Here is a 27570-nt window from a genome sequence, read left to right as displayed (position 1 = left end):
CTGCTCTTGGAAGCTTCTAGGATGCCAATTCACCTTTTGGAGGGTCCATAAGGAACCAGTCTTGGGAGGTTGCATGCAGCCCTGGGCTATTCTAAGCCCATCTCTGCTTTAAAATATAAGACCAGTCACCTTTGCTCTATTCTTCCCTAAGGAAGGAACCAGCCTTTTGCCATCAATTGTTCTTTAATTGAATAATTATAAAAGGAAGTTATTTGTCTTATTAAAGGAAGAGAAGCTAGTTGTGATCTACTTCCCTTGGTGTCAGGTCTGAGGGCTGAAACCAGCTCTTTGGGCTCCCATTCTGACCCTTGGGAACTCCCTAGATCATCATCACACCACTTTTCCAATTTGATGTTTTACCAACATTTATACTTCCCCCCCACCACCACCACCTCCTCAAGTCTAAAAAAATTGAAATGCCTCTTCTAAAGGTTAATTAATGGCAAAAAGAGCTTTAAACTAAAATACACTGTCATTTTAGGCCCCATCTGCTGCTGAGATGCAGCTGCATTTCTGAACTTCAGAACTTAGGTGAAATTGAATTTGACTCTCAGGCTGAAACAGGTCCCACTTCCTTGTTCTACAACCTTCGCCCTTCCCCTTGCTCCCTAGTTTCAGCTGGCTAATCATTTGGCTGAGTTATGCAAAGGGAGTATCTCACCGTAGACTTTTGAGTCTTGGCCCCTTCATCCGCTTGCATTCTCAGCTGCCCTGATGGATTCCCCTTTCTTGCCTGGCTCATTCCCAGCCCCCTGGCTTCTGATAGTGACCCCATGCATATTCGCCTTTTAATATCCATTGGTGCAATATTGGGGCTTTGGAGGATTTGCATGTTAATGACAGTTCCATTTTCCCAGTGGTCAAGAAGTCTGTTTCCAATTCCATATCTGAATCTCCATCATCTTTTTGTTACTTTCTCTTAAAGCAGCCTTCCCCAACTGGAAAGCCTCCAAACAATGTTGACTCTGATGTCAGTAGACTCATTCATCTGCCCCAACTTTTAGTCCAAAATTTAAAGAAGCTACTCAGGGTGAAGAAACTATTTAGGGGATATGATTTACCACTTTGAAAGTCTGAACTGAAATGCAAAGCAAATTCACCATGTTAACATCAGCGACAACACCCGTCACTGCCTTTAGATATCTAGGGCTATAACCTCCTAGAACCCTACAGGTGCTTGCTGTGGGGTTATGGGAACTGTAGATTAAAACAATGCCTCTTGACTATTGGCCCTCCAGATGTTTTGGGACTGCAAATGCTTTTGAGTATGTAGCACACTTAAGCATATGGAACCCCAAAAATTGAGAACCACTTGGTTAACTCATCTGGAGGATGCCAGGTCAGTGCAGACTTCTCTAAGTGGAGTTGTAAGAAGATGATGTGACATGCCATAGCCTGTTTTACTACAAGTAATTCAAAGGCTGCTTGAGCACAACCAGTTGAGCAGCTGGTTGATGCTGTTCATTTTTCATGTCTATGAGCATTAATCCTATACTGACTGGGTTTTCTTTTTCCCCCCTCCCTTCCTTTTGATTTTGTTGTTGTGTCAGCTATCCCAACGTCAACATTCACAACTTCACCACCAGCTGGAGGGATGGCATGGCTTTCAACGCACTAATCCACAAACACAGGTGGGCATTTGTCAGAAGGTCGATGAGTTTAAAAAAAACAACAGTTGCTGGACCAAAGGATGCAGAATTACAACTCAGTCATAATAAGAGTCTTCACTGTCCCTTCCCTCCCACACTTGTATCCCTTCTGTCTGACTTGTCAAACTCCAGCTCAAAATCTAATTCTTATGTGAATAGTTTCAGCTTAATCCTGTAGACCTCTTCCCCAAACACTTACAGCCCAAACAGCCCAGGCCTATGCATGTACACTTGGGAGTAAATCCTATGTTTGATGGGGTGTACTCCCATGTAAACTGGGCACAGAGTTGCATTCTTAGTATAATTACTGTTGTTGTGTCCCTTCAAGTCATTTCTGACTTATGGTGACCCTAAGGCAAACCTATCATGGGTTTTTCATGGCAGAATTTCCTCAGATGGGGTTTGCCTTTGCCTTCCGATGTGGTTAGGAAAGTGTGACTTGCCCAATGTCACCCAGTGGAATTCCATGGCTAAGCAGGGGTTCAAACCATTGTCTTCCAATGTCCTTGGCCAATACTCATACCACTACATCATGCTGGCTCTTCTCTAATTCAAAGAACAGTGGGCCTTTGATAGCTACCAGGTTTGGTTCCAGGACCTCCCATGGACCCCCAAATCCATGGATGCTCAAGTCCCATTGTTTACAATGGAATAGTGATATTATGTTCTTATATAAAATGGCAAAATCAAGGTTTGCTTTTTAGATTTTTTTTTTTGTGGGAGGGAATATTTTCAAACCATAGATGGCTGAATCTGGATGCAAAATCTGTCAATACAGAGGGATTACTGTAGTGCATTTGTTCAAATTTATCTCCTTTTGCCTCCTTCCCTCTTTCTGTTGTCTTGTCTATATTTTGCTCTGTTTTGCTCATTACTCCATAAAACACCATGCTACATTAATAGTAATAACTTATCATTTTTAAATTGTAGTAATGACTTAATTTGGAAAGTAACTTGAGCCTATTTTGAGAGTAAGTTTCATCCAGTTGGGAATTCATTTGTACTTTCCCATAACAATTTTCTCTATTGAAATAAAGCCAAATGCTGTATCATTTGTAGAGTGGCTTGTCTTTTCAGCAGTAGGAATAATTATCTGGAAAACTATGAAGAACAAGCCCTTTACTTTGTCCAGAACTTGTTCTTTGAATCTTGGCCTTTATGTGGCAGTAGTAGTACTATCTAGTGTTATTAGAAATAATAATAGGAAAAAAATGATATCCACAATTGGTGGAAAATTCCAATATGCACAAACTTTTTAATTCCAGTTAGCATGGAAATCATAAGGAACTTCTCTAGTCCTCCCCCCACCCCATAATGCTCTTAATCTGTGTTCTCTCTTGTATATACCAATCCCTTGCATGTAGATGTCTCCCTCTCTTGCTTGCTTTTCTTTCCCATGTTGCTTTATCCTCCTTCCTTCCTTAAATTATTCATTCACTCATGATGAATCTTCAGTGCCTCAAAGATGATAAGTACCAGTGAATTTGCCTCTGTCCTGAAAAGTTGATATTTACATGCCATAACCCTATGTAGCTTTATCCAAGCTGATTCCACACTGCAGAATCAGTGTCATTTGACACCTCTTTAATTGCCATAGCTTCATCCTATGGAATCCTGCAATTTGTAGTTTGTTGTGACAACAGAGCTCTCTGATGGAGAAGTCTAAGTACCTCACAAAACTACAAATTCCAGAATTCTGTAGCATGGAGTCATGGCAGTTAAAGGTGTGTCAGTTCATTAAATCTGCAGTGTGGATACAGTATCCGTGTGCCTTGCTGATGTGACTTTCTCCTGTTCTAATACTCCTGGCTCCATAAGGTAATATTTTGTTCCTTTCTTAGGCCCGATCTAATTGATTTTGATAAGCTGAAGAAATCAAATGCACACTACAATCTGCAGAATGCTTTTAACCTAGCAGAGCAACACCTTGGCCTTACTAAACTGTTGGACCCAGAAGGTAAGAACTTCTGCTACTGAAACAAATGTCTCTTCTTTACACCTTCACCCTTGCATCTTACTCACACCCAGCCAGAGTTATTTTGCTGTCCTTCTTATCTCTACACAGTCATGTACCATCAAGGGGGGAAGGAGAATTGCATCAGAGGCAGATCAAAAACCCATTCTGCAGGAGCATCCACTGAGTTACTGAGATAATGTAGGGGTGTAACAACACTGCAGAATTAAAGCAGTTTGACACCATTTTAACCCTGGGATTTGTAGTTCAATGAGGCACTAGAACTTGCTGACAGACCAGTCAGAAACTACAAATTCCAGGAGTCCATAGGATAGAGTCATGGCAGTTAAAGTGGCATCAAACTGCTTTAATTCTGCAGTGTAGCTACACCCTATGACAGAGGTGGGCCATTTCCAAAGATTAGGGGGACGCACAATACCCATTACCAGACTGGAAAGTCATACCCCCAACATTGCTCTTGCTCCCCATTTGTTTCTAATCAGAGGCCCTTTGTTTGCCCACAAGGCATGAGGTGCACTTGGCGTTGCCTCCCATGAGGGGGTTGTCTTTCAAAAATTGAAGTGACTTGCAACCACGGAAATCACTTTTGGGGTTCAAAAAAATCCCTCTAGACCTAAAAGATGTATTGGGATACAGAAATGTAGGGAAGTTTCTTACTGTACCCCCAAGAGGCATAGTGGGGTAGAATTGTTCATTTTTTTGACAAAAGACTTGCTGGATTTGTTGCAAACATATGGGGAGCGGAAGTTATTCCCAATCCAAGCTGACATTTTTAAATATGTTGATATGAGAGTCTGATAGTTCTCTTTATTCTTTCTCTGTTGTAAGACATACTATATATATTCACGTATAAGTCTAGAAATTTAGGTTAAAAAATTGAACCAAAAAGCCTGAGTCAACTTATCCACAGGTCAATGTAAGTACTGTAGTTTAAATCATATAATATATATCCATTCATCCCCTAATAAAAGGCAAAAGTTTAATCTGCCCTGGAAGCACTGACTCCCTTCTACTCTCTTATCAATCCAGCTTTTATTATGAGCACAAGTAGTTATGCCTGTTGGAATTTTCTAAGTTCAATTACACTGTTTTCCTTTGCACGCCACCAGTTTTACCCCTTACCTATCCAATGGGCATATCAAAATCAATAACTTTGACCCCCATATCTGCTCTCAACTTATACATGAGGTCAGCTTATAGTTGTGTATACAGTTGGCCCTTCGTTTTCATGGGGGATCCGTTCCGGACCCCACCACCACCACGAAAACAGAGGCCCGCGCATATTCAAGCCTTATACCAAAGGTCGTCCCTCCATGGATATCGAGGGTGTGGATCTCAGATCTGCGAGTTAGGTGGAGTGACTGTATACGGCACATAGAAATAAACAACTGGTTTTACAGGCAAACCATGCCATCTATAGCGGGGTAGCTTTCTGGCTGAGTGAATGACTCTACATATACTTCTACTGGGAGAAATAAATATTCATTTTATTTTAAAACTTTCACGCTAGACCTTTGATGAAGACCCAAAGTAGGACATGATTCTAAGCACATCAACAGCAGCTGTAGGATTAGCTCATTCCTCACTAACACCTCCCACTGTATAATATCTGTAAGAATATGTTTTGTATCATTGCTATCACATCAGTCTGTATTTTACTGCTTCTGATCAGCAGGAATCAGTGATACAGGCTGCACCTCCACTGCAGAAATAATGCAGTTTGACACCACTTTAATTGCCATGGGTCAATGCTATGCAATTCTGGGATTTGTAGTTGTGAGTTATTTAGCCTTCTCTATCAGAGATCTCTGGTGCCACAACAAAGTACAGATTCCAGGATGCCAAAGCATTGAGAAATAGCAATTAAGGTGGTATCAAACTACATTATTTTTACAATGCAAATTCAACTACAGAGTGGTTCTGGGAAACTCATTTCAGAAATGGTACAGCGTAGCCTTTAGAGTGTTGCAGCGAGAGAAGGGAGCCCCAAGTTCAAATTCCCACAAAGTCGTGAAGCTCACTGGGTCAGTTATTCTCTCTCAAACTGACCTACCTTACAAGGTTCTTGTGGAGATGAAATGGAAGTGGGAGAACTCCTTGAGCTAAAATCAGGATAACAATATAGCAGACTCAAAACCTAGTAACACTGCATCCTGAGTTAAGTTCTATGAAATGCTACAGGAGAGAGCAGAGCTGGGAGACATTTCTTTTTGGAATTCAAATCCCAAAATCCTTCAGCTAGCATGCCCAGTGGGTGAGAGTTATATTCCAGAAAATAACTTCCAGGTTCTGAGAGGGAGATGCTCTACAGCTGGTCCCATTTAGCGTAACATCAGAGCCTTGAATAAGTAAATTCCCAGCATGATGGTAGGGACTGTTTTAAAGTCATAGACAACCCAACTGTGTACTAAAGAAACTCTTTGTTTGTTTTTCAGATATCAGTGTTGACCATCCTGATGAAAAGTCCATTATCACCTATGTGGTGACATATTACCACTACTTTTCAAAGATGAAAGCTTTAGCTGTTGAAGGAAAGCGTATTGGAAAGGTTTGCAAGCTACAGTTTTATATGCCATGCAGCTCACTTAAATCTTATTTTCTGCTGACTTCCAGAGACCCATAAAATGCAGACTTTAATTTCCTATTTTAATCACAATTTTTGCTTCCCACTGTGAATTTTGTCAGATTTATTAACTGTGAATTCATTCAAATGGTATTGCCTTTCTTTTAAATACCCTTAATTAAGCTACGGTTTTACAATTTTTTGTCTGTTATTTATATTACCATACCAACTCTCATTTTTTCCTTCCCTGCTCACTTTCCATTTCCCATCTCTCTCCTTCAATAAGTTGGTGCTGAATTAAAACAAAACATTTACACACATATGTGTGCATGTATATATTGGTGGCATCTGCGCACCACCCCGGGAGTGCCGCCCACGGACTAAGGAGCACCCCGCTGCTGCGTACCTGCGCAGTTGCGCAGTTTTATTGGTGTGGGAGGCTTGGGTTGGCCCTGGGAGCAGAGGATGCCTGTAGTGGCTAACCTCTGCTCCTTTAGTGGCCATAGAGGGGTGGGGGGAGGATAGGGATGCGGGGGATGCCTGGGCCGGGGATAACATCTTGGTGGGCGGAGCTCCAATTGAGGTTGTGTGGGGCAGGGGGAGGTATGGTGGTGGGAGAAGGGACTTCCGTTCCAGGGGAAGGCGTGATCGATGCATCATATCTATCTCGCCTTCCTGTCCCCCTCCCAACCTGAAGGACCTGAGGGTCACTCCAACCGTGCCACAAACCCTGTCGCTGCTCCTGTGCAATGCCAGGTCACTTAACAACAAGACCCACATCCTCCAGGATCTGCTGGAGGACTCTAAGTGTGACCTGGCTTGCATTACCGAGACCTGGCTGGGGCCTGAAGGGGACGCCGTGTGGGCTCAGGCCCTGCCTGCTGGGTACTCGGTGAAGGACCAGCGCAGGTTAGGTGGGCGGGGGGGGGTGTGGCCTTGGTACATAGGAACACCGTGTCCCTCTCCAGGAACCACATCCGGCAGACCTCCTATATCGAGTGTATTTACCTGACCCTAAAGGCTAGGGACAGTCTAGGGATTCTGTTAGTGTATCGGCCACCCCGTGCATTAGCGGACTCCCTTAACGAGCTGACACAGCTGGTCGCTGAGCTGATGTTGGAGACGCCCAGGCTTCTTGTCCTGGGTGACTTCAACATCTCCCTCACGGCCAGCCATGTTCCATCTGGTGCGGCTCGGGAATTCATGGATACCATGGCGGCCATGGGCCTGTCCCAGCTGATACAGGGTCCTACGCATTGTGCGGGTAACACTCTCGATTTGGTCTTCTGTTCGGAGGCGGAAAATCCGTGGGTGGAAATAGTCAATGTTTCCCCCCTGTCATGGACGGATCATTTCCTGGTAGAGGTGGAAATCAAGGCCTCTACCCAGATCCCCCCCCCGGGGGTGGTGGACCTGTTAGGATGGTCCACCCTCGAAGGCTGATGGAACCTGAGAGGTTCCAAGAAGCCTTAGAGGGGCTCGCGGTTGGAAATGACGGCGACTCTGTTGATGCCCTCACCGGTATTTGGAATACCGGTCTTTCTAGGGCTATACACAGTATCGCTCCCAAGCGCCCTCTCAGGCCCGCTTCCAAACGTAAGCCCTGGTATACGGAAGATCTTCGGGCGAGGAAGCGGGTTCTGCGACGGCTAGAGTATCGTTGGCGGAAACACCTTTGCTTAGACGACAAGGCTCTCCTAGACCAACTGTTAGAGGACTACGGAGAGGCAATACGCGCAACAAAGAATTCGTTCTATGGTGCCCGTATTGCGTCCGCTGAGTCGTGTCCAGCAGAGTTGTTCAGGGTGGTCAGGGAGCTAACTCAGCTTCCTCCCGCCCTGAACCAGATCCTTGAACCTTCTAAGGCCTGCTGTGACTTGTTTAACGACTTTTTTGCGGATAAAACCTCTCGTATAAGCGAAGGTCTGAACGCTGACATTATAGCAGATCCTAGGGTAGAAGTGTCCAGAGCCTCCGTGGACTATGTTAAACTGGATCACTTTGAGTTGGTGAGTACCGAGGATGTGGACAAGATCCTTGGAAGTGTTCGGAAAACAACCTGCTCTCTTGATCCCTGTCCCTCGTGGTTAGCGGCCCAGGGGGGACCGGTGGTAACATCATTGTTACACCGGATAATTAATACATCTTTGAGAGATGGGCTATTTCCATCGGATCTTAAATTGGCCATAGTAAAACCGATCCTAAAAAAGCCCTCCCTCGACCCCCTGGTACATAATAATTATCGGCCAGTCTCGCTGCTACCATTTCTGGGAAAGGTGATCGAGAGGGCGGTTGCTATCCAGCTTCAGACGGTCTTGGATGAAACGGATTATCTGGACCCATTTCAAACTGGCTTCCGGGCGGGTTACGGGGTTGAGACAGCCATGGTCGCCTTGGTCGATGATCTCCGTCTGAGCATTGACAGGGGAAGCGTGTCCCTGCTGGTGCTCTTGGACATCTCAGCGGCTTTCGATACCATAGACCATGGTATCCTTCTGGGACGCCTGGCAGAGGTGGGAATCGGGGGCACTGCTCTCCAGTGGTTCCGGTCCTACCTCTCTGGGAGGTCCCAGATGGTGCAGCTGGGAGACGTGTGCTCCGATGAGTTGCCCCTTAAAACCGGGGTCCCTCAAGGGGCCATTCTGTCTCCCATGCTATTTAACATTTACATGAAACCGCTGGGAGAGATCATCCGGAGACATGGGGCGCGGGGTTATCAGTACGCTGATGACACCCAAATCATTTTCTCTATGTCTCCGACTGATGCAGTGACTGGGGATGGCATCTCTCCTCTCGTGGCCTGTCTAGGGTCGGTAATGGGCTGGATGAGGGAAAACCGACTCAAGCTGAATCCAGAGAAAACGGAGGTACTAGTGATAGGTTCTCCTGGTCCAGGAATGGCGGTGATTCCACCTGTCCTGAACGGGGTCACGCTCCCTGTGAAGGACTCCGTGCGCAGTCTGGGGGTGCTTCTTGACTCGTCGCTTCACCTGACTGCTCAGGTGAACGCGACGGTCAAGAACACCTGTTATCAGCTTCGGCTGATTCGCCAGCTGCGCCCATACCTGGCCCAGAGGGACCTAGAAACTGTTGTACATGCTCTGGTAACTTCGAGATTGGATTTCTGCAATGTACTCTACATGGGGCAACCCTTATACCAAACTCGGAAGCTGCAAATGGTGCAGAACATGGCAGCCAGGCTGGTCACTGGTGCTCCCAGGACCAGCCATATAACACCGGTTTTAAAAGATCTCCATTGGCTGCCCATTCGCTTCCGAGCTCAATATAAGGTGTTGGTAATTACCTATAAAGCCCTAAATGGCTTGGGCCCAGGATACCTAAAGGACCGCCTCTCCCCATACATTCCGCCTCGCACCCTCAGAACGTCTGGGCAGCAGCTACTGAAGGTGCCTGGGGCTAGGTTAGTCTCCACTTCTCGGAGGACGTTTTCCACAGCTGCCCCAGCCCTTTGGAATGTGCTGCCCACAGAGCTCCGCTCGTCTACTACCCTGGCCCAATTTAGGAAGGACCTTAAAACCTTCCTATTCCAACAGGCATTCCCCGAATAAATATCCTGTGGGCCTCCCTCCTCTTTCGTGGCCAAGAGGTTGGGCTATGGGGCTTTTTACTGTTGGTTTGTTTTAATGTGTATTTTATTTTATGTGTATCATTGATTGTATTTTAACTTGTTGTAAGCCGCCCTGATCGGAGGAAGGGCGGCATATAAATAAAATTTTTATTTATTATTATTATTATATGACACTGCAAAATCTGCCTAATGCCAAAGTTCATTTTAGTTTAGAAATGAGATTTTTAACCCATTTGGTATCTAGTGGACCACGTGCTGCCTATTAACAAGTGTAGAGAAGATGCATTGAAATCTCAACATCTACAGAAACAAAAATAAACTGAACAATAATCCTCCCATCACAGATTCCCTGCTTAATTTTAGTATTTTCCATGGCTATGTTTTCCCTTCTGTAAAATGGAAATATGAGTAACCTGTCTTACACATTTGTGGTAAAGATGCCTGTCAAATTATGTACTTTGTAAATTAAGCCACATTTTGCCCAGAATTCTGGAAATATGCCCAGAAGACTCTTATTGATTGTAATAGAATCCAAAGACATAGCCATGTTAGTCTAGAAAATCAGTATGCAAAGGGATCTTGTAGTACCTTTGAGACTAAGGCCCAGTACAGATGGGCCCCAAAGGATGCTCTTATCACGCACGAGGGGCGCCCCTCCCACATGCCCCTCGCACATGATGAGGGCGTCCTCACCGCACGGCACCAAACAGACAGCACGTGTAGCGATGGCGTCACTGCTGTGTGGCCTCCAGATGGAGCCGCACAGCAGTGACATGCTCACACCTCCACCAGCTGTTTGCGGTGGTGCAAAAAGCGGTCCCTTTTTTGCGTAGCCACATCATGCAATTTGGTTGCTGCAGTGTGGCCACGCAGCAAAGAGAGGCGGCTCTCGGATGCCTCTTCTTGCCGCTGTGTACCGTGCATTAGTGTTTATCCACACTGCAGAAAAAATCCAGTTTGGCACCACTTTTAAGTGTCATGGCTCAATACTATGAAATTCTGGGATTTGTAGTTTGTTATGGCACCAGAGCTCTCTGGCAGAGAAGGCTAAATGTCATTTAAACCGCTTCAAATTGAACCGGTTTAAAAAGTAGTGGGAATGAGGTCTTACTCTCCCAGTGTAATCAGTTGACTTTGTCTAGGGCTTAAAGGAACAAAGCACGGTCTTGTTTTCAGCAAGCTTCAACACTACCAGAGAGATACAGCCAAACTAGTGGGAGGGTTGGAAGGCAGCTTTCCTCAGAAGATTGTGGCAGTTAATGCTGTTGCCTTCTTGAGTTCCTATGAGAACATGAGCTGAAAAAACTTCAGACATCTTAGCAGCAGTATTATTATTTCTTACCCACCTCTTCCCATGGATCAAGTCGGGGAACAGCAGCAAATAAACAATGCACAACTTCAACTAAAACATGCAACAATTTAAAAGGGCAAATAAGGCATACATATTTTGAAATTATCCACATTTAAAATTCATCATTTAAAAATCATCTGAATGACCTGCTGGAAGAGACTCAGCAGTAATGTCTCTCAGCCTTGCAGTTCTCAACATTCTGAGATTCCTAGGAATATGTTTTACACATGGAATTGAGTTATTTGGAATTGGAATTTCAAGATTTAGAAAGTTAGACAGAATACTTTTTCATCAGCAAATTATTCAGTTCTTTATTTAATTGCAGGGCTTGTTTATTCATTTTTTTGTAAATTAGCTGCACTCAAATGGTGAAGAAAATGGAACCTGGAAAAATTAAGGCTGCATCTACACTGTAGAAATAATGCTGTAGCTCCGTTCTGTGGAATCCTGGGATTTGTACTTTTACTAACTCTTTAGTGTTCTCTGCCAAAGAGGGCTAGTGCCTCACAAAACCACAAATCCCAGGATTCTATAGGACAGAGTCATTGTGGTTAAAGTGGTATCAAACTGCATTATTTCTATAGTATAGATGGATCTTAGTTCTGCAGGAGGGAGGCATTTTGTCAAACCTTGAGATTCCATTTCTGATATGCCCTACAAGTAGCCTGGGATCCTGAAAAAGCTCATTGATTCTAATTCAATGTATCTTCTCTTCTTCTCATGTTTTATTGCTATATTGTTCTCAGAAGTCAGCAGGTGTTTTTCATAAGCTTCTTTCTCAGCTCTTTTCTCCCTTCCACAGGTGTAGTGCATATTTCAGGCAGACTGGCCTTGCCACTCAGCTTGTTTTGAAATCTTTTTTCGTAGGTGCTTGACAATGCAATTGAAACAGAGAAGATGATAGAAAAATATGAGTCCCTGGCTTCTGATCTCCTTGAGTGGATTGAGCAAACCATCATCATCCTGAACAACCGCAAATTTGCCAACTCACTGGTTGGAGTGCAACAGCAGCTACAAGCATTCAACACCTACCGCACAGTAGAGAAGCCACCCAAGTAGGATTCATCCACTGTGTTCTTTTTTTTTTCCCTTGCTAGAGGCAATTAATCCCAGTTTACTAAAAGAGATGGGAATCCTGTAGGCAGTTTATATCTTGTAATCATGGACAATTAGAGGCTGGTTATGCTGTACCTTCTAGTCATTGTTAGATAGAATCTGACATTTGTTGAACAGTTTTATGCCACTTGTCTGGGTTGTATCCATGTCTTGCTTAACTATGTGGTCTCTGTCCGTCACATTGTTGTCACCGCAAACAACACAACAACACTGTTAAGTAGTTTGTGCCATAAACATAACACTGTAGGGATGAAGGCAGTTATATATACAATCATGTAATTGTGCTATAAATGTATACACAGCAGCCAAGCAGATGTGTGCACCCACAAAAGCACAAAGAATTTCCAGTTGTAGGGATTAGCAGATCTTTTACTTGAACAACTACATATTGTATGTAGAGGTATGCTGTTCCATTTATGTGTTGGAAAAATTCCAAAGTTTTGAGTTGGACAGAACTATTTTTTCAGCTCAGGAACTCAGTGCATCTTGAAAGATGGTTATTCTGCAAGCCCCATTAATATAAATGATGGATGGTGGACCTGTGGATTTCTGCATGTTTTGGAGTACAAAAACTCCATGCAGCCCCAACCAGCATAGGCATTGGTTGATGTAATGGAAGTTGTAGTCCAACAAGATTTATAGATACATAGAGGACAAGACCTTCCCCAGCCATATTATGAATTATGTATTCAGTTCCTCATGTAATCTGAATTATTTTGGAGTTTGGCTCTTTTTAGGACCAATCCAATTGGTCCTATGTATTGTTCTATATAACAGTTATCTTTGTTATACAAGACAGCTGCTCTTAGGTTGAATTATTATCCTACCAATTTTCTTGAGCAGTGTACTTCCCTCTATTGATATGCAGTTTTTTAAACACCACATTATAATTTGTCTAAAACCTAAAGTTGAATTCTAAGCTTTTGTATTATTTTGTACCATTAGCAAGGGGAGGAAGTCCAGCAAATGCTACCATCTTGTACTTTTTGAAATCTAACCCGAACACTTCCTATATTGTTTACTATGAATTCCCTGTTCTTTTGGCCCTTTTTCATATAGGAATATACTTTTATTATATGAAATCTGTGATTTCAGAATGCCATGCCATTCAAAGTGACATGCTGGTGCTCCTAAATATAGATGTTAGAATCAGCTAAAGTAAACCCATTGAATCAATGAAAACCTGGAGCCTTATCACAAAATAAAACACAAAGGAAATGGAGCCGAAGATTAGTGGCTTTCTCCATGATGTCATAGCACTTTAGTTCTCTTCCCATATGAGATGGTTGTAAAACCACATCTTTTGTCTAGCTGAAAAATCCATTCAACAGAAGACGTGCTTTTACAAATGTCTTCTGCAGGAAGAGGATTGAACTGCTACGACATCATGTGGTAAGTTGCAGAAAAAGCCATTACTGTCCAGCTCCATTTCTGCTTTGGTTTTTCATGTGATTAGACTGGTAAGTGAACACTTATACAAATTCTATCAATTTCAGGGGGTTTACTTTAGATGAGAATAGTAATTCCTTTTAGGATATAGATGTCCTTTGACAATTTCGTATAAATTTGGGGGTTTCATCGCACACCCGCTGTTTATTAGCTCCAGCATACACAAATTATCTGAACAGTGTCTCTTTCATTCACAGTCAGCAAATGCTGAGTGCCTTTATATCCATCATGCATAGGGAAGATTTTCCTGCTGTCAAAATGAACAGGAGTAACCCTTTTTCATTAAAAAAACAAAAGCAAACCCCTACTGTGTACCAGCAAAGTACTGGGAAATCCCTGTCACTTGTCTCACGGTAGCCACTGTACAGAGTTAGCTAAAATCTGTAAAATACAGAGCAGTAAACCAAAAACTATGTTAAATAAACCCTGATTTCTCATATAATTGTGTATTAATGCATTGCGCAACAATAATCCAACCTTTGCAAATGTTCAACTTCCCTAATTCTGCCCTGAAAAGCTAATTTGGGGACATGCATTAATTTCAATGATTTAACATTGTGGCTCCAAATTTGCTATTTATCAAGTTAAGATCAAACAGATAGCTCAATAAAATGTTTTTTAATCACTTTGATTGCTTCATATGTACAGTTAAATACAACATGTCCAGTTGGTTGTCTCTGTCTAGACTGTCACGCTGACATTTATTTTTTAGAAAGAAAAATTGTTAATCATGTAAAATATGCAGATTTCTGGTTGGAAATGCCCTTATCATTTCCATGAAGAGGTAATGTTTTTATCTGTGTTTCCCCTACTCCCTCTTCTCTAGATTCACAGAGAAAGGAAACCTGGAAGTCCTGCTTTTCACTATTCAGAGCAAAATGAGAGCTAACAATCAGAAAGTGTACATGCCCAGGGAAGGGAAACTCATCTCAGATATCAACAAGGTAAATACAGTGCTTTTTAAAAAAATTATTCCCCTACCTCACCCACAGTCCTAGCAGTTGAACAGAAGACAGTTGGGCAGGATCAGGCTGTTGGAGGCTACTGAATTCATAAGTGGAACAGGGGAGAGATTTATAGCATACTGGAGTGCAAAGGTCTTAAGAGTATGGAGCCAGAAGTTGAAAACTAGAAACCGAAGAAGCACAGTGCAGAGGTAGTCTAGGGGGAGAAATTCAAACCCATGATAGTCAATTCCAAATGGGTCTCTCTAAGCCAATAATGGGAATCTTGTAACCCTCCGGAGGCTGCTATAGAGCAAGTCCCAGCCCTTTTCACAATTAGTTGTGCTAGCTAAGGCTTCTGGAACTTTTGCAGTCCAGCACTATGATTCCCACCTCTACTTTTGTTGTTAAACCTCTGCTAAAAAAGCCCTCCATAGACCCCCTGATACATAACAACTATCAGCCTGTGTCACTGCTGTCTTTTTTGGGAAAGGTGATTGAGAGAGCAGTTGCCTGCCAACTCCAAGCGATCTTGGATGAAACAGATTTTCTTGACCCATTTCAAACTGGCTTCCGGGCGGGCTATGGAGCTGAGACTGCCATGGTCGCCTTAGTAGATGATCTCCGTCTGGGCATGGACAGGGGAAGTGTGTCCCTGTTAGTGCTTTTGGACATCTTAGCGGCTTTTCATACCATTGACCATGGTATCCTTCTGGAACGCCTGAGGGAGTTAGGTATCGGGGGCACTGCACTCCAGTGGTTCCATTCCTACCTCTCAGGCAGATTCCAGATGGTGCAGCTGGGGGACGTCTGCTCTGATAAGAGGGAACTTACATCTGGTGTCCCTCAAGGAGCTATTTTGTCCCCCATGCTATTTAACATTTACATGAATGGGAGAGATCATCCGGAGACACGGGGTGCGGTGTCAGTACGCTGATGACACCCAGATCTGCTTCTCTGTGTCCCTGACTGATGCAGTGACTAGGGATGGCATCTCTCCTCTAAATGCCTGCTTGGAATCAGTAATGGGCTGGATGAGGGAAAACAAACTCAGCCTGAATCCAGAGAAAACGGAAGTGCTGGTGATTGGTTCCCCAGGCCCGGGTAGTGAAATTTATCCACCTGTCCTGAATGGGGTCACGCTCCCCCTGAAGGACTCAGTTCGCAGCTTGGGAGTGCTTCTGGACTCATTGCTCCAACTGACATCTCAGGTGGATGCGACAGTCAGAAGCGCTTGTTATCAGCTTCGGCTGATACACCAGCTGCGACCATGCCTGGACCTTGAAACTGTAGTACATGCTCTGGTAACCTCTCGATTGGATTTCTGTAATGCGCTCTACATGGGGCAACCCTTGTACCAAACCCGGAAGCTTCAATTAGTGCAGAACATGGCTGCGAGATTGGTCACTGGATGTTCCAGGGCAGACCATATAACACACCTATCCTAAAAGATCTCCATTGGCTGCCTATTCGCTTCCAGACCCAATACAAGGTGTTGGTAATTACCTATAAAGCCCTAAATGGTTTGGGCCCAGGGTACTTGGAGGACCGCCTCCCCCCATATAATCCACCCCGCACACTCAGGTCAGCCGGGAAGAATCTGCTGAAGGTCCCAACTGTGCAATATGCGGTGACCTCGCAAAGGGCCTTTTCCATCTCGGCCCCAAAAATGTGGAACAACCTTCCCGAAGAGCTCCGTTCCACCACCTCCCTGGATCTTTTCAGAAAGAACCTCAAGACCTTTTTCTTTCACCAAGCTTTCCCCCCATGAGATGTGATATTATGCCCTCTCCCCCTATTGTGTAATGATTTTCGCAATGTTTTTGGATCAGTTCAACCAAGCTGGCTGTGTAATAGTTTTTAATATGATATTTTTTACATTGTTTTTATTGATATGTATGTATTTTTATGTTGAATTTTAATCTGTAAGCCGCTTTGATCATTGCGGAAAAGCGGGATAAAATATAATCTATTATTATTATTATTATTATTATTATTATTATTATTATTACTTTAAGTCAAAATGCAGTCAGTAGTATTGGTAGGCAAACTGATATGATAAAGCAGGAATAGAGCTGTTCTGGACTACAGTAACTAGAATCCTTCAGGATGATCAGTGACTATGGTCACTGAGGTGTTGTTCTGAAAACTATAGTAAAAAGAAAATACAAAGTAATTCTTACAAATTATGAGGAGAACTGAGGAACTTTTGGACCATGAGCCAAATACAGACTTCCAGACCTCTCAATCTTGACCTTCAGATTCTCATCAGACATACTTTCTCTCACAAGTCCACTCTCACACACACACCAAGCTACACCCTTCACTTGCCCTGTTCCAGGTTACTGATACAATTTGTTTCTTCCTCGTCTACCACATGATGATGAAGGTGATAGATGGACCTTGTACATCACTTCAGATTGAGAAGTGACAAGATAGCTATGTTTAAATATTAGAGAAAGGACATCATGAAGATGGGGCAAACTTGCTTTCTGCTGCTCCAGATAATAGAACACAAACTAATGGATTCAGAGTACATTAGGAAGAACTTATTTATTGTAAGATCTGTTTGAAAGTGGAATAGACTGTATTGTGGGTGGTGCATTCTCATTCTTCATTCTTTGGCAGTCTTTTCACAGAAATTGGCTGGGAAACTTTCAGGAGTACCTCAGTTATGTATCCCTGTATGGCAGAGGGTTGGACTAGGTGGCTCTTGCAGTCCTTTCTAACTCCTGAGATGCTGTGATTCAGAGCTACCACTTAAATCCTACTTTATTACTGTCCAGGTACAGTTCTTGTATGTTGTATGCCTTCAGGTCATTTCCAACTTATGGTGACCTTAAGGTGAGCCTATCATGACTTTTTCTTGCCAAGACCTGTACAGAGGAGGATTGCCATTGCCTACTCTGAGGCTGAGAGCATGTTAACCTGCCCAAGGTCACCCAGTAGTTTAATGGCCTAGCTAGGAATCATACCCTGATCTCCTGAGTCACAGTACAACACTCAAACCCTGTACAGTTAGCTCCACTGAAACAAATTAAAATGATTTGCTTTAAAACAGAACTTGATCTAGTCTCCTCCTACAGAACAGAGAACACACAGTCCTGAATCTTATGGGTAGATAATAGACCCTTTGAATCTTTGGGATTTACATAAGTGTTGACTTACCACTGAACAACTAATCAATAGTTTTACTATAGTTGGGACTAGCCTACATGGTTAAGGCCATTGTTTGCTGCCAAGTGCACCCTATTAAGTCTTGTTGGAATGAATAGAACAAATATGATCTTCCATAGATCCTTTTTGCTCCAATGTAACTTGGCCAGAAGAATGTTTCACTGGCATGTTCACAGAGTTACCTTTCTCAGATGGACAAGCTAGAAGATGGTGTTGAGGGTGGGGGAGTTGTGAAAAATCTGATTGGAAAGCAGCCAGGATGCTTGGAAAGAAGACAAGCCACTGCTATGCTGGTCTGACCAGATGAACAGCAACCAGTTTGGCAAGATCCTTTGCGGATAACAAAATACTTTAAAACAAGATAAGCATTCCTCATTTGCTTTTCATTCCTGCCTGGAATTCCCAGGGGAGCTGTTACTTGTATCCACAGTTAGACTGATAAACAGTACCTCTTCCCTATGTGTGTGTCTTAAACATTTTTCAGAGGCTTTTTCCAATAAGGTCCAAAGAATGCTTTGGTTTCAGGCAGCAGGACATCTACTAAGACTTTGAAGTACTCTGAATAGCATCCAAAGAGATATTCAAGGTCCAATACAGACCGGCACTTTGTGCCAGCTGTGGGCAGAGTCACGGCGCAGCATCCACACACTGGATGCTGTCACTCCACTCTATGCTAGGCGGCACACAGCTTCATGGTATGACTCCAGTGCCGCGTCCAAACAACTCAGCATGGAACAGGCGTTATCATGCCACCCCGTTGCATCTATGACACCCCTTCCAGGGAGCTAAAAAGAAGCCCTTTTGTGGCTTCTTTTTGCTCCCTGCAGAGGCCGCAGTGTGTAGTTGCCACGTCCCCAAACCGGGACGAAAAGGGGCGGATTCCGCCGCCCATCTGTACAGCCCCCATGTTAGTCTATTTTAGCAAAAATAATAATAATAAAGGAATTTAGCAGCACCTTTGAAATTAAGTGGTATAAAAGAATTAATCCAGTTAGGGCTGCTGGATTACTCTGTCTTTTTATCCTGAACAGCATGTAACTAACAGTGGATCTGTTTGCTTGATAAACTGACTGGCTTGATTCATAGCATTCTGTGATGACACACAAGTCATTATTTATGATCCTTCCTTCAAACTTTGCAACTGATTAAGTAATTTGGACTTGGGGGACAGGAGGGAGATCCTTAAAGTACTTTAATGTACTGGAGATTTCTCTCTGCTGTTGTACATGAGATTTGTTATCTGCCTGGTTTTATTACATCTTTATTGTAATGTTTGAGACATATTTGAGTTCTCTGCTTCCAGATTTTACATAAATTACAAAGCAAAGTAGGGAAAACTGTCTCACCCTTTCTCATCTGTATCTGTCTTTTTGCAACACTTTTTAGATTTTTTAGTGCAGTCATGAGATCCTGAAATTTGTCCTTTTGTACAAATCAAAAGCAATTCTTAGGATCCGGACATAGCCACTACATTCTCTGATTCAGCATATGTTTAGCCCTTGAAGATAAGTAAAGTTTTTCAAAGGAACTGCAAAAAAGAACATGACTCAGATAAGAATCAGGTTTGGTGCCTGTTTTATAGCAGTGTAAACTGCCAAAGGCAAAACTAGAACTGCGGTGCTTTGACCAGCCCCAAATCTCAAGCCCAGGCATTGTGTCTTTCATTCCTTAATTAAGACAAACGATCTAGATATTTCTTTACTACTAATATTGTGCAATATTGATTTAATGCTAAAGCAGACATTGGAGATCTCTCACGGTTTTTCTTTTCTTTATGTAAATTACATTTTTTAAATTTATCTTCTCCTCCCATTACTCAGGCCTGGGAAAGACTGGAAAAAGCTGAACATGAAAGAGAACTGGCACTGCGTAATGAGCTCATCCGACAGGAGAAACTGGAACAACTTGCCCGCAGATTTGACCGCAAGGCAGCTATGAGAGAGACGTGGCTGAGTGAAAACCAGCGTCTGGTTTCTCAGGTGAAGTTGTTTTTTTTTTTTTTAAATTAAAATTGTTTAGGCGACTACAGCAGCAATATTATGCCCGTTAACGTGGGAGTAAGCTCTTCTGAGAGCAATTGGACTTACTTCTGAATCAACACGAATGAGATAGCACTTCACTTCTACACTGAACTTCTAAAAATTGAGGAACACATTGTTAGGATCCAGAGAAAAAGAACTTGATGGCATTTCCTAGAATCCCAACTAATGTTGGTATGTTTTTAAAATAGCAGTAAGGAACCATTGAAATTCAGGACATGCAGCATTCACAATCAGGAAGTAGCTGTTAACAAGTTTACATTCTACCTTAATACAAATGAAAGTATTGATTTCACTTAACCTAGCCATCTATTTCTCTGTAAAATTAACATATTGTCCACTTTCATCAATTACATGGTGCACACATTCTGTCTCTCTGAAGGGCCCATACCCTTCAGAGGATTTTTTGGCTATATAAAATGAAAAGCTTTCGAAGCTTGAAATATGTGGGATCCCTTATAATCACGAACGCCCACCAGCCCTATAAGGAGCAAGCTTTCTGGCCTTCAAATAAATGATATCCCTTCTAATAAAAGACATGCCAACCCTACCCTCTACCACTGACCATGCTGTTTGAGAGAGCTCTGCATGTTTTAATCAGCCTCACCATCCCCCAGATTTTCAAAACTACGAGTTTACACTATGTTCCAAGATTCTTTCTTAAAGGTGGAAATAGAGGAGTATCCATGATGCTCAATTACAGGACTTTAATACCACTATAGGTTTTCTGGCTCCTTCTTTTAGAATCCTGACGTCTGTAGTCTGGCGAGGTGAAGTACTAAGAATTTTGTGCTAGAGAGCAATAGTGCTGTAGTGCTCAGTACAACAGCAAATCCGAGAATTCCTTCAGATGGAACCATGAAAGTTAAAAGAGTATCAGACCTCTGTAACTCTGCAGTAAGGATGCACACCATAGAAGTGGCATGTGTTACAGAAATGGTTAGATATGAATACAATGGACCCTCCACATTTGCTGAGGTTAGGGGCACAGGACCTCCAAGAAAGTGGAAAAACTGCAAATAAAAAAACATTATTTTTTTTACCCGAGAGAACACTTCTCTAGCAATCTCTAGGTCCTCCAGGGCAATTCTGTGGTCAACATCTGCAGGAAGTTGACCATCAAGTTGTGCTGGAAGACCTACAAATTGCCTAGCAATCTCTAGGTCCTCCAGCATGACTTTTGGTGGAAGTTGACCATAGTCGTCACGCTGAAGAACCTAGAGAGTCCAAGAGATAACATATTAATCAAATCCATGAATAATCAAAGCTGCAAAAGTCAAAGTCACAAATGCGGAGAGCCAACTATATCCCGAATGATTGGGTTTGCCAAAAATGTTATCTGTATCTTTCTGTCCCCTGGAATATTCAGGTAGGCAATGTCTTGCTTTCTGTATGTTTTACCAGCCATTGCCACAGTCCTTGTCCATTGGCCTTACTGTCTGTGGTTGTGGGACACTCACATACAACAGACTATCTCAGAACCAATAGATTTCCTCCAGATTTGCAAAAGAAAAGCCTGTACAATTGTTTTCTGCTATACCTGAACCTTCAGCACTGAACTAGTCAGTCTCATCCCATTCTTTGGCACATCTTGCATTCTCTTCTGGAGGAAGAAGCAGGAAAACCCAAAACTGGAAAGAGTGTTTGTCAGTAGAAAAGTGTTAAGAACTGCTAAACTGCCAGGCCCTGTGTTCATAGCAATAGATGCCAAGTTAATTCCTGATGCAATTGCATGGATGCTATAGAAGTGCCCTCTGGGTAGATCTGTCACACTGATGGGAATGATAAAAAAGTGGCATGTTAGCATTGTGTGCCTTTTTTCCTCCTGGCCAGAAAAAATGGCCCCCACAAAGATAGCAAATCCATTTGAAGACTTAACAGATTGGTCATGGCATAAGTTTTCATGGACTAAAATCCAGTTCATCATGAAATGCATTTTTAATTTTTTTTTATTGGCTTGCTTTGCTTCTGAATGGGATTCAAATGTAAGAGGCAGATGCATATAGAATAAGAACAGAGAGATCTATGCACAACAACAGTTGTAGGTGATAATGATTTCTAATTTAATGCCAGCCATTGGAAAGAAACCCACAGTTCCAGTTAAGTCCAATCGAATAAAATCAAGTTTGCTAATAAATTGTAGCTGACCAGTCTAGTTTGTTTTTCCTCTCTGTTGGTGTTTTTGCTGTAACAAATCAACAGTGTAATGTTGTACATTTCTGCTTAAAACTAAAACCAAACACTGTTTTTCGTAAAACAAATGTTAAAATGTGAGGGTAGGATTAAAAACCTAGTTGCCATGGACATGTAGACCACCAATTGAGAAACTAAATTATATAGCTTACTCTCAATACTGAAGAAGTACCATGGGGAGGGGGGGTCATTTGTCTTGGTGAGGAGCTAAATAGGGTGTGGAGCACACTTTCCACATTCAAGTCTTTCAACAGGCCAAATAATACTGGGAGAGATGGTTTGTGGATGGGAGAGAGTTTGACAGTAGGCCAGATTATACTTTCTGCAGACTGAAACAGGCCTAGGGAGTGGGGATTCCCCCTTTCTGTTTTATTCCTGTGGTATTCAGATGGATTATTGGAAAACAGTGTGCACTGTACCAATGTACCCCCAGTCCATAAAAGGCATGATGATGATGATGATGATGATGATGATGATGATGATTGATTGATTGATTTATAGCCCGCCCAATCACGAATAATCCGGGCGGGTAACAACAATAAAATACATCAATTACAATAGAGTTAAAAATCAAACCCTAGACCTACCGCCCGCCCCCCATACCCAGTACTAAAACAGAATTAAACAATAATAGTATAAAAAACATTAAAAGCATTTAAAAAGGCAGAAACATAGGCGGGGAAGAATAGACAAATGAGAGGACAATGCCGCCTATTTACGTTATGAGATAGGTAAGGGATGGGATTCTGCAACCCTTGGCTAAGATTGCAAACTCTCCAATTCCAGACTCCCACAGCATGAAGAAAAGAAATACGCTCTTGGGTGGGGGGGGTAGAATTCACCAAAAACACACTGTTCAGTGAATATGCAACTTAACATTGTGTAGTGGGAGAAGGCATTCATAAGCCAGCCTCAGATGGATTGTGTCAGTAATTGCTCGAAAGTTCAAATGACTGGAGAGGCCACTTATTTCAACCACTAAACCATTTACAATAGTTCCTGGATATATTCCATCACTTACCCTGTTGTGATTCAAGCCCGTAGTCTGACACCATCTGGGTTGTTCATTGCTGGCCAGCAGCTTAAGCGGTAAACGTTGTCATTATCAGAGCTTGGAAAAGTTCTTTTTAGACCATGGCTTCCAGAATCCCCAGGCAACATGGCCAGTGGCCATGATAGCTGGGGGTTTCTGGGCATTGCAGTCAAAAACAAAGGCTTTTTTCAAGTTTCTCAGTACCATAGTACAGGAAACCCCCACTTATCTGACAGTTTAGGGACTATAGGACTGTAAAGTGAAACTCAGTTTTTTTAGTTTGCAAATGCAAGACTGAACACTGTATGTCAGTCCATCGATTGAGATAGGAAAAACAGTGCACTGAGTAGGTAGCAAGTGATCAAAAGAACGGACCAAGGGTTGAAAGTGTGATACATGGCTATAATTTAGAACTCACAAAACAGTGGAATGTCCAAAATCAAGATGTTGAAAAGAGAGGGATGTTTGCATTGTTAAACAGAACCCATTGTGTTTACAGGATAACTTTGGGTTTGACCTCCCGGCTGTGGAGGCTGCCACGAAAAAGCATGAAGCTATTGAGACAGACATTGCGGCCTATGAGGAAAGGGTCCAGGCAGTGGTTGCTGTTGCCAGGGAGCTTGAAGCTGAGAATTACCATGACATCAAGCGCATCACTGCAAGGAAAGATAATGTGATCCGTCTATGGGAGTACCTCCTGGAACTGCTCAGGGCACGCCGGCAACGACTGGAGATGAACCTTGGTCTGCAGAAGATCTTCCAGGAAATGCTGTACATTATGGACTGGATGGATGAGATGAAGGTAAGTGGCCAAAGTTTGAAAAAAAATTGGAAGGTTCAAAGCTAGGCTCTTCACTTGTTAGCTGATCACTCAGGTTTTGTACTTGCGATTATGATGATGATGATGATGATATTATATGATTATATGAGTGTGTGTGTGTGTCTGTGTGTGATATCATCAATACTCTACCTTTTTCCCAATGATGGGACTCAAGGTGGTTTATGAATTATTACAACCACTGCATGCAAAATTTCAGTAACTACAGATACAGTATGTACGTTATTTATAAATAATTTAGCTGTTAAAGAGTTAAAACCATATAAACTTTATTAGTAGACATTATAATATTTAATTGTGTATCTATCCAAACAAACAAAATATTGAATTTTCTTTATTCCAATAACATAATTAATTTATATAATTCAATCAGTTACCAGGGAAGTAAGTGAGAAGAAAAGCATCACAGGGTAACAACAGTATCTTTTACATCGATCAGCAACTAGCTTAAAGGAGGATCCACTTTGAAAACAGATAGAAGTTGGTAGGCCAATGTGTGCCCGTTACCCAAAGTGCATTTCTAGCATTTTTATTGCCATGGCCACCTTCCATGCATCTCCATGAAATTGTAGACTAATCAATCTTCTTCCACAGGAGGACAGATTTGGTTTAAGAGTCTTCATTTGCCGATCCCTAGATTCTCAGTTTCCCTATATGAACACATAGGAATCCTGCCATCTTGGATTTTGCATTGACACCAATGGATGCTCAGAATAGTGGCAGTTTTAGTGCATGTCTCCCTTTTCATACTGGAGGACAAAATACATGTATGCTTAACTGAGTGGGAAAATCCTGTATATGTATAATCAGGCAGGTGTAAGAAATGCTTTGAATTCTACATTTGCAGCACTTTTCATATTTGATGGGACACACCTGTATTTTGCATGTTGTGTATATACCCAAGAGTTAAAAAGCCTAAAATGTGGGAACTGATATGGGCTTTCATGGCATCTCTGGTGAAAAAGCAGCCACTAAGAAAGCCTTAAAGACCCATCTTTTCCGGTCTGCATATCCTTCTGACCCCTTGTAGAAATTATTTCCTGTTGAAGATGCTTTTATGACTGGCAGATGTTATTAATGTTCCTTACATGTGATTTTAAGAAAGTTTGTTTAATTACATATGCTTTCGTGGTTTTATTTATTTTGTATTTTATATAATGTGTAATTTCATTCAGTGTTATGTATATTTGATACTACTGTGAACCGCTTTGATTACTGTGAAAAAGCGGTATATAATTATTTATTATGTAAACATAACTTTTTAAAACAAGTTGTTTTGTGGTGTTTTGACTGGCTGGTTTTCTGTGTACAGGTGTTGCTGCTGTCTCAAGACTATGGCAAACATCTCCTGGGGGTAGAAGACTTATTGCAGAAACATGCACTTGTTGAGGCTGACATTGCCATTCAGGCTGAGAGAGTGAGAGGAGTCAATGCATCTGCTCAGAAATTTGCCACAGATGGAGAGGGTAAGACTCTTACTATTTTCATGACCTTGGAAGCATGCCTGTTATGACCAGATGTTTATTGGATGTTATTGACAGAAGAGATCAGTCTTTAACTGTGTAGAGTTGATCCACAATTAAGAACAAGAATCATAACCAGCTCCTTTGGGCATGCCTGTTACATTTTACATTGAGGCACTGGGCACGTTATTTAAACTAGGCTTTTGTACGGAGTCCAGTGGATCAGTGATAGTGATGGTATGCCCAATGTCATTGTTGTTGTTGTTTTATGCTTTCAACTCATTTCCAACTTATGAAGAGCCTTTTCTGGGGCTGAGAGAGTGTGAGACTTGCCCAAGGTCACCCAGTGGGTTTCCATGACCGAGCAGGGAATTGAACCCTGGTCTCTAGAGTCTTAATCCAACACTCAGACCGCTACAGGCTATAATGTCACTATAGAATATAATTTGATTAAAAACAGGAGTATTGTGTATGCATTCTGTTTCTTTAGCTATATCTCTAGCTAGAATCTATACTGAGCTAGAGACCAATGTACCTTTAACTTCTTGGGTGCACCATATCAACAGTTTACGTCTAAACAGAAGTTATATCCTGTATCCCCCCCCCCAAACTTATCCAAACATTTTCCATAGGGCAGAATCCCATTGGTACATTACATTGATGTAAATGTGCCAATGTAGGTGGTGACACCAAAATTTAGAAAGGTTACAGATATAGCATCCATGAAGGAAGTAAGATATCGGAGAAATACACTGCTCTGAGCTGGCAGATTTTGTCCACCTTCCCTCACCACTGCTTTGAAATGCTGGAAAAACGTGTAACCGCTAGCATGATCTGCAACATTGCCCTTTTCTCCACTTAGCTATTATTTCTCCTTTTCCTTCTCTGGTTTAGCCATCATGCCAAATATAATAGAACACAAAGCATCAGCTAAATTGGGACACACACTATCAAAGAAGTTCCTGTCGCATCCAATGCACTTATGTGGTGTTGTATTCATGCAGCCTGCGTGTGGTTCCTTCACAATTCCCTGCAGCTTAAAGCTTTTCTCTCATCACATTGTGGAGGAGGAGCAAGCATGGGGAAATCTTTAAAATACCTGTCTGTTGAGCAGAATAATACTGCTCTAAATTCCATAACTGGTTTCTGATGCACTATACTGGGTTGGAACCTGTTTTTCTCTGTGTGTGATACTGCTGGTAAGGGAACAATGAGGGGGGTCTCAGAACATGTTCTAGTGAAGGGCTAGCCCTGACACGCTTCAGGAACGCATATCAGAAGAGTGCATATGTTGAATTTAGGATGATTGGATTTGATGAATCTGTGAGCACATGCAAAGGAGCTAGATTTCAGTTATCTGCTGGATGTAATTTGGCCTGCACTACAATGTATTAATTTTCTGTGTCCTTACCCCACCCCTCTTTCTGTCTCTGCTTGTTGATAGGTTACAAACCATGTGACCCACAAGTTATCAGAGACCGTGTGGCTCACATGGAGTTTTGTTACAAGGAGTTATGTCAGTTATCAGCTGAACGCAGAGCTCGCTTGGAAGAATCTCGGCGCTTATGGAAGTTCTTCTGGGAAATGGCTGAAGAGGAGGGATGGATAAGAGAAAAGGAGCAGATCTTGTCATCAGATGACTATGGAAAAGACTTAACCAGCATTGTCCGGCTTCTCAGCAAGCATAAGGCATTTGAAGACGAGATGAGTGGTCAAAGCAGCCACTTCCAACAGGCAATCAAAGAAGGGGAAGATATGATTGCTGAGGATCACTTTGGGTCTGAGAAGATCAGAGAAAGGATTGCAGACATCCAGAATCAGTGGGCTAACCTGGAACAGCTGTCTGCCTTCCGGAAGAAGCGCCTGGAAGAAGCATCCCTCCTTCACCAATTCCAAGCTGATGCAGATGACATTGACACATGGATGTTGGATATCCTCAAAATTGTCTCCAGCAGTGATGTTGGCCATGATGAATATTCCACTCAGTCCTTGGTTAAGAAACACAAAGATGTGGCTGAAGAGATTGCAAGCTACAGGTCGATTATTGATTCTCTTCATGAACAAGCCAGAGCCTTGCCACAGGAACATGCAGAGTCAACAGATGTGCAGAGCAGGTTGGCAGGAATAGAGGAGAGGTACAAAGAAGTTGCTGAACTCACAAAGCTTCGTAAGCAGGCCCTGCAGGACACTT

General features: G+C 42.5%; 1 protein-coding gene across 2 annotated transcripts in view; it reads left to right on the top strand.

The window, feature by feature from the left end:
* Window positions 1-27570, top strand: part of SPTBN1 (spectrin beta, non-erythrocytic 1) — a 200233-nt gene that overhangs the window by 116467 nt on the left and 56196 nt on the right. For both annotated transcript variants that reach the window (XM_042445379.1, XM_042445380.1), the window contains exons 5-13: window positions 1551-1631; window positions 3491-3606; window positions 6060-6172; window positions 11995-12182; window positions 14519-14636; window positions 19634-19792; window positions 23578-23880; window positions 25229-25382; window positions 26824-27570. In XM_042445379.1, coding sequence (XP_042301313.1) covers window positions 1551-1631; window positions 3491-3606; window positions 6060-6172; window positions 11995-12182; window positions 14519-14636; window positions 19634-19792; window positions 23578-23880; window positions 25229-25382; window positions 26824-27570 — 1979 coding nt within the window. The remainder of the gene's footprint in view (window positions 1-1550; window positions 1632-3490; window positions 3607-6059; window positions 6173-11994; window positions 12183-14518; window positions 14637-19633; window positions 19793-23577; window positions 23881-25228; window positions 25383-26823) is intronic.

This window comes from Sceloporus undulatus, chromosome 1 (assembly GCF_019175285.1).
Source record: "Sceloporus undulatus isolate JIND9_A2432 ecotype Alabama chromosome 1, SceUnd_v1.1, whole genome shotgun sequence".
Taxonomy (NCBI): domain Eukaryota; kingdom Metazoa; phylum Chordata; class Lepidosauria; order Squamata; family Phrynosomatidae; genus Sceloporus; species Sceloporus undulatus.
The sequence above is the reverse complement of the archived record's forward strand: the minus strand, read 5'-3'. Positions and strand labels throughout refer to the sequence as shown.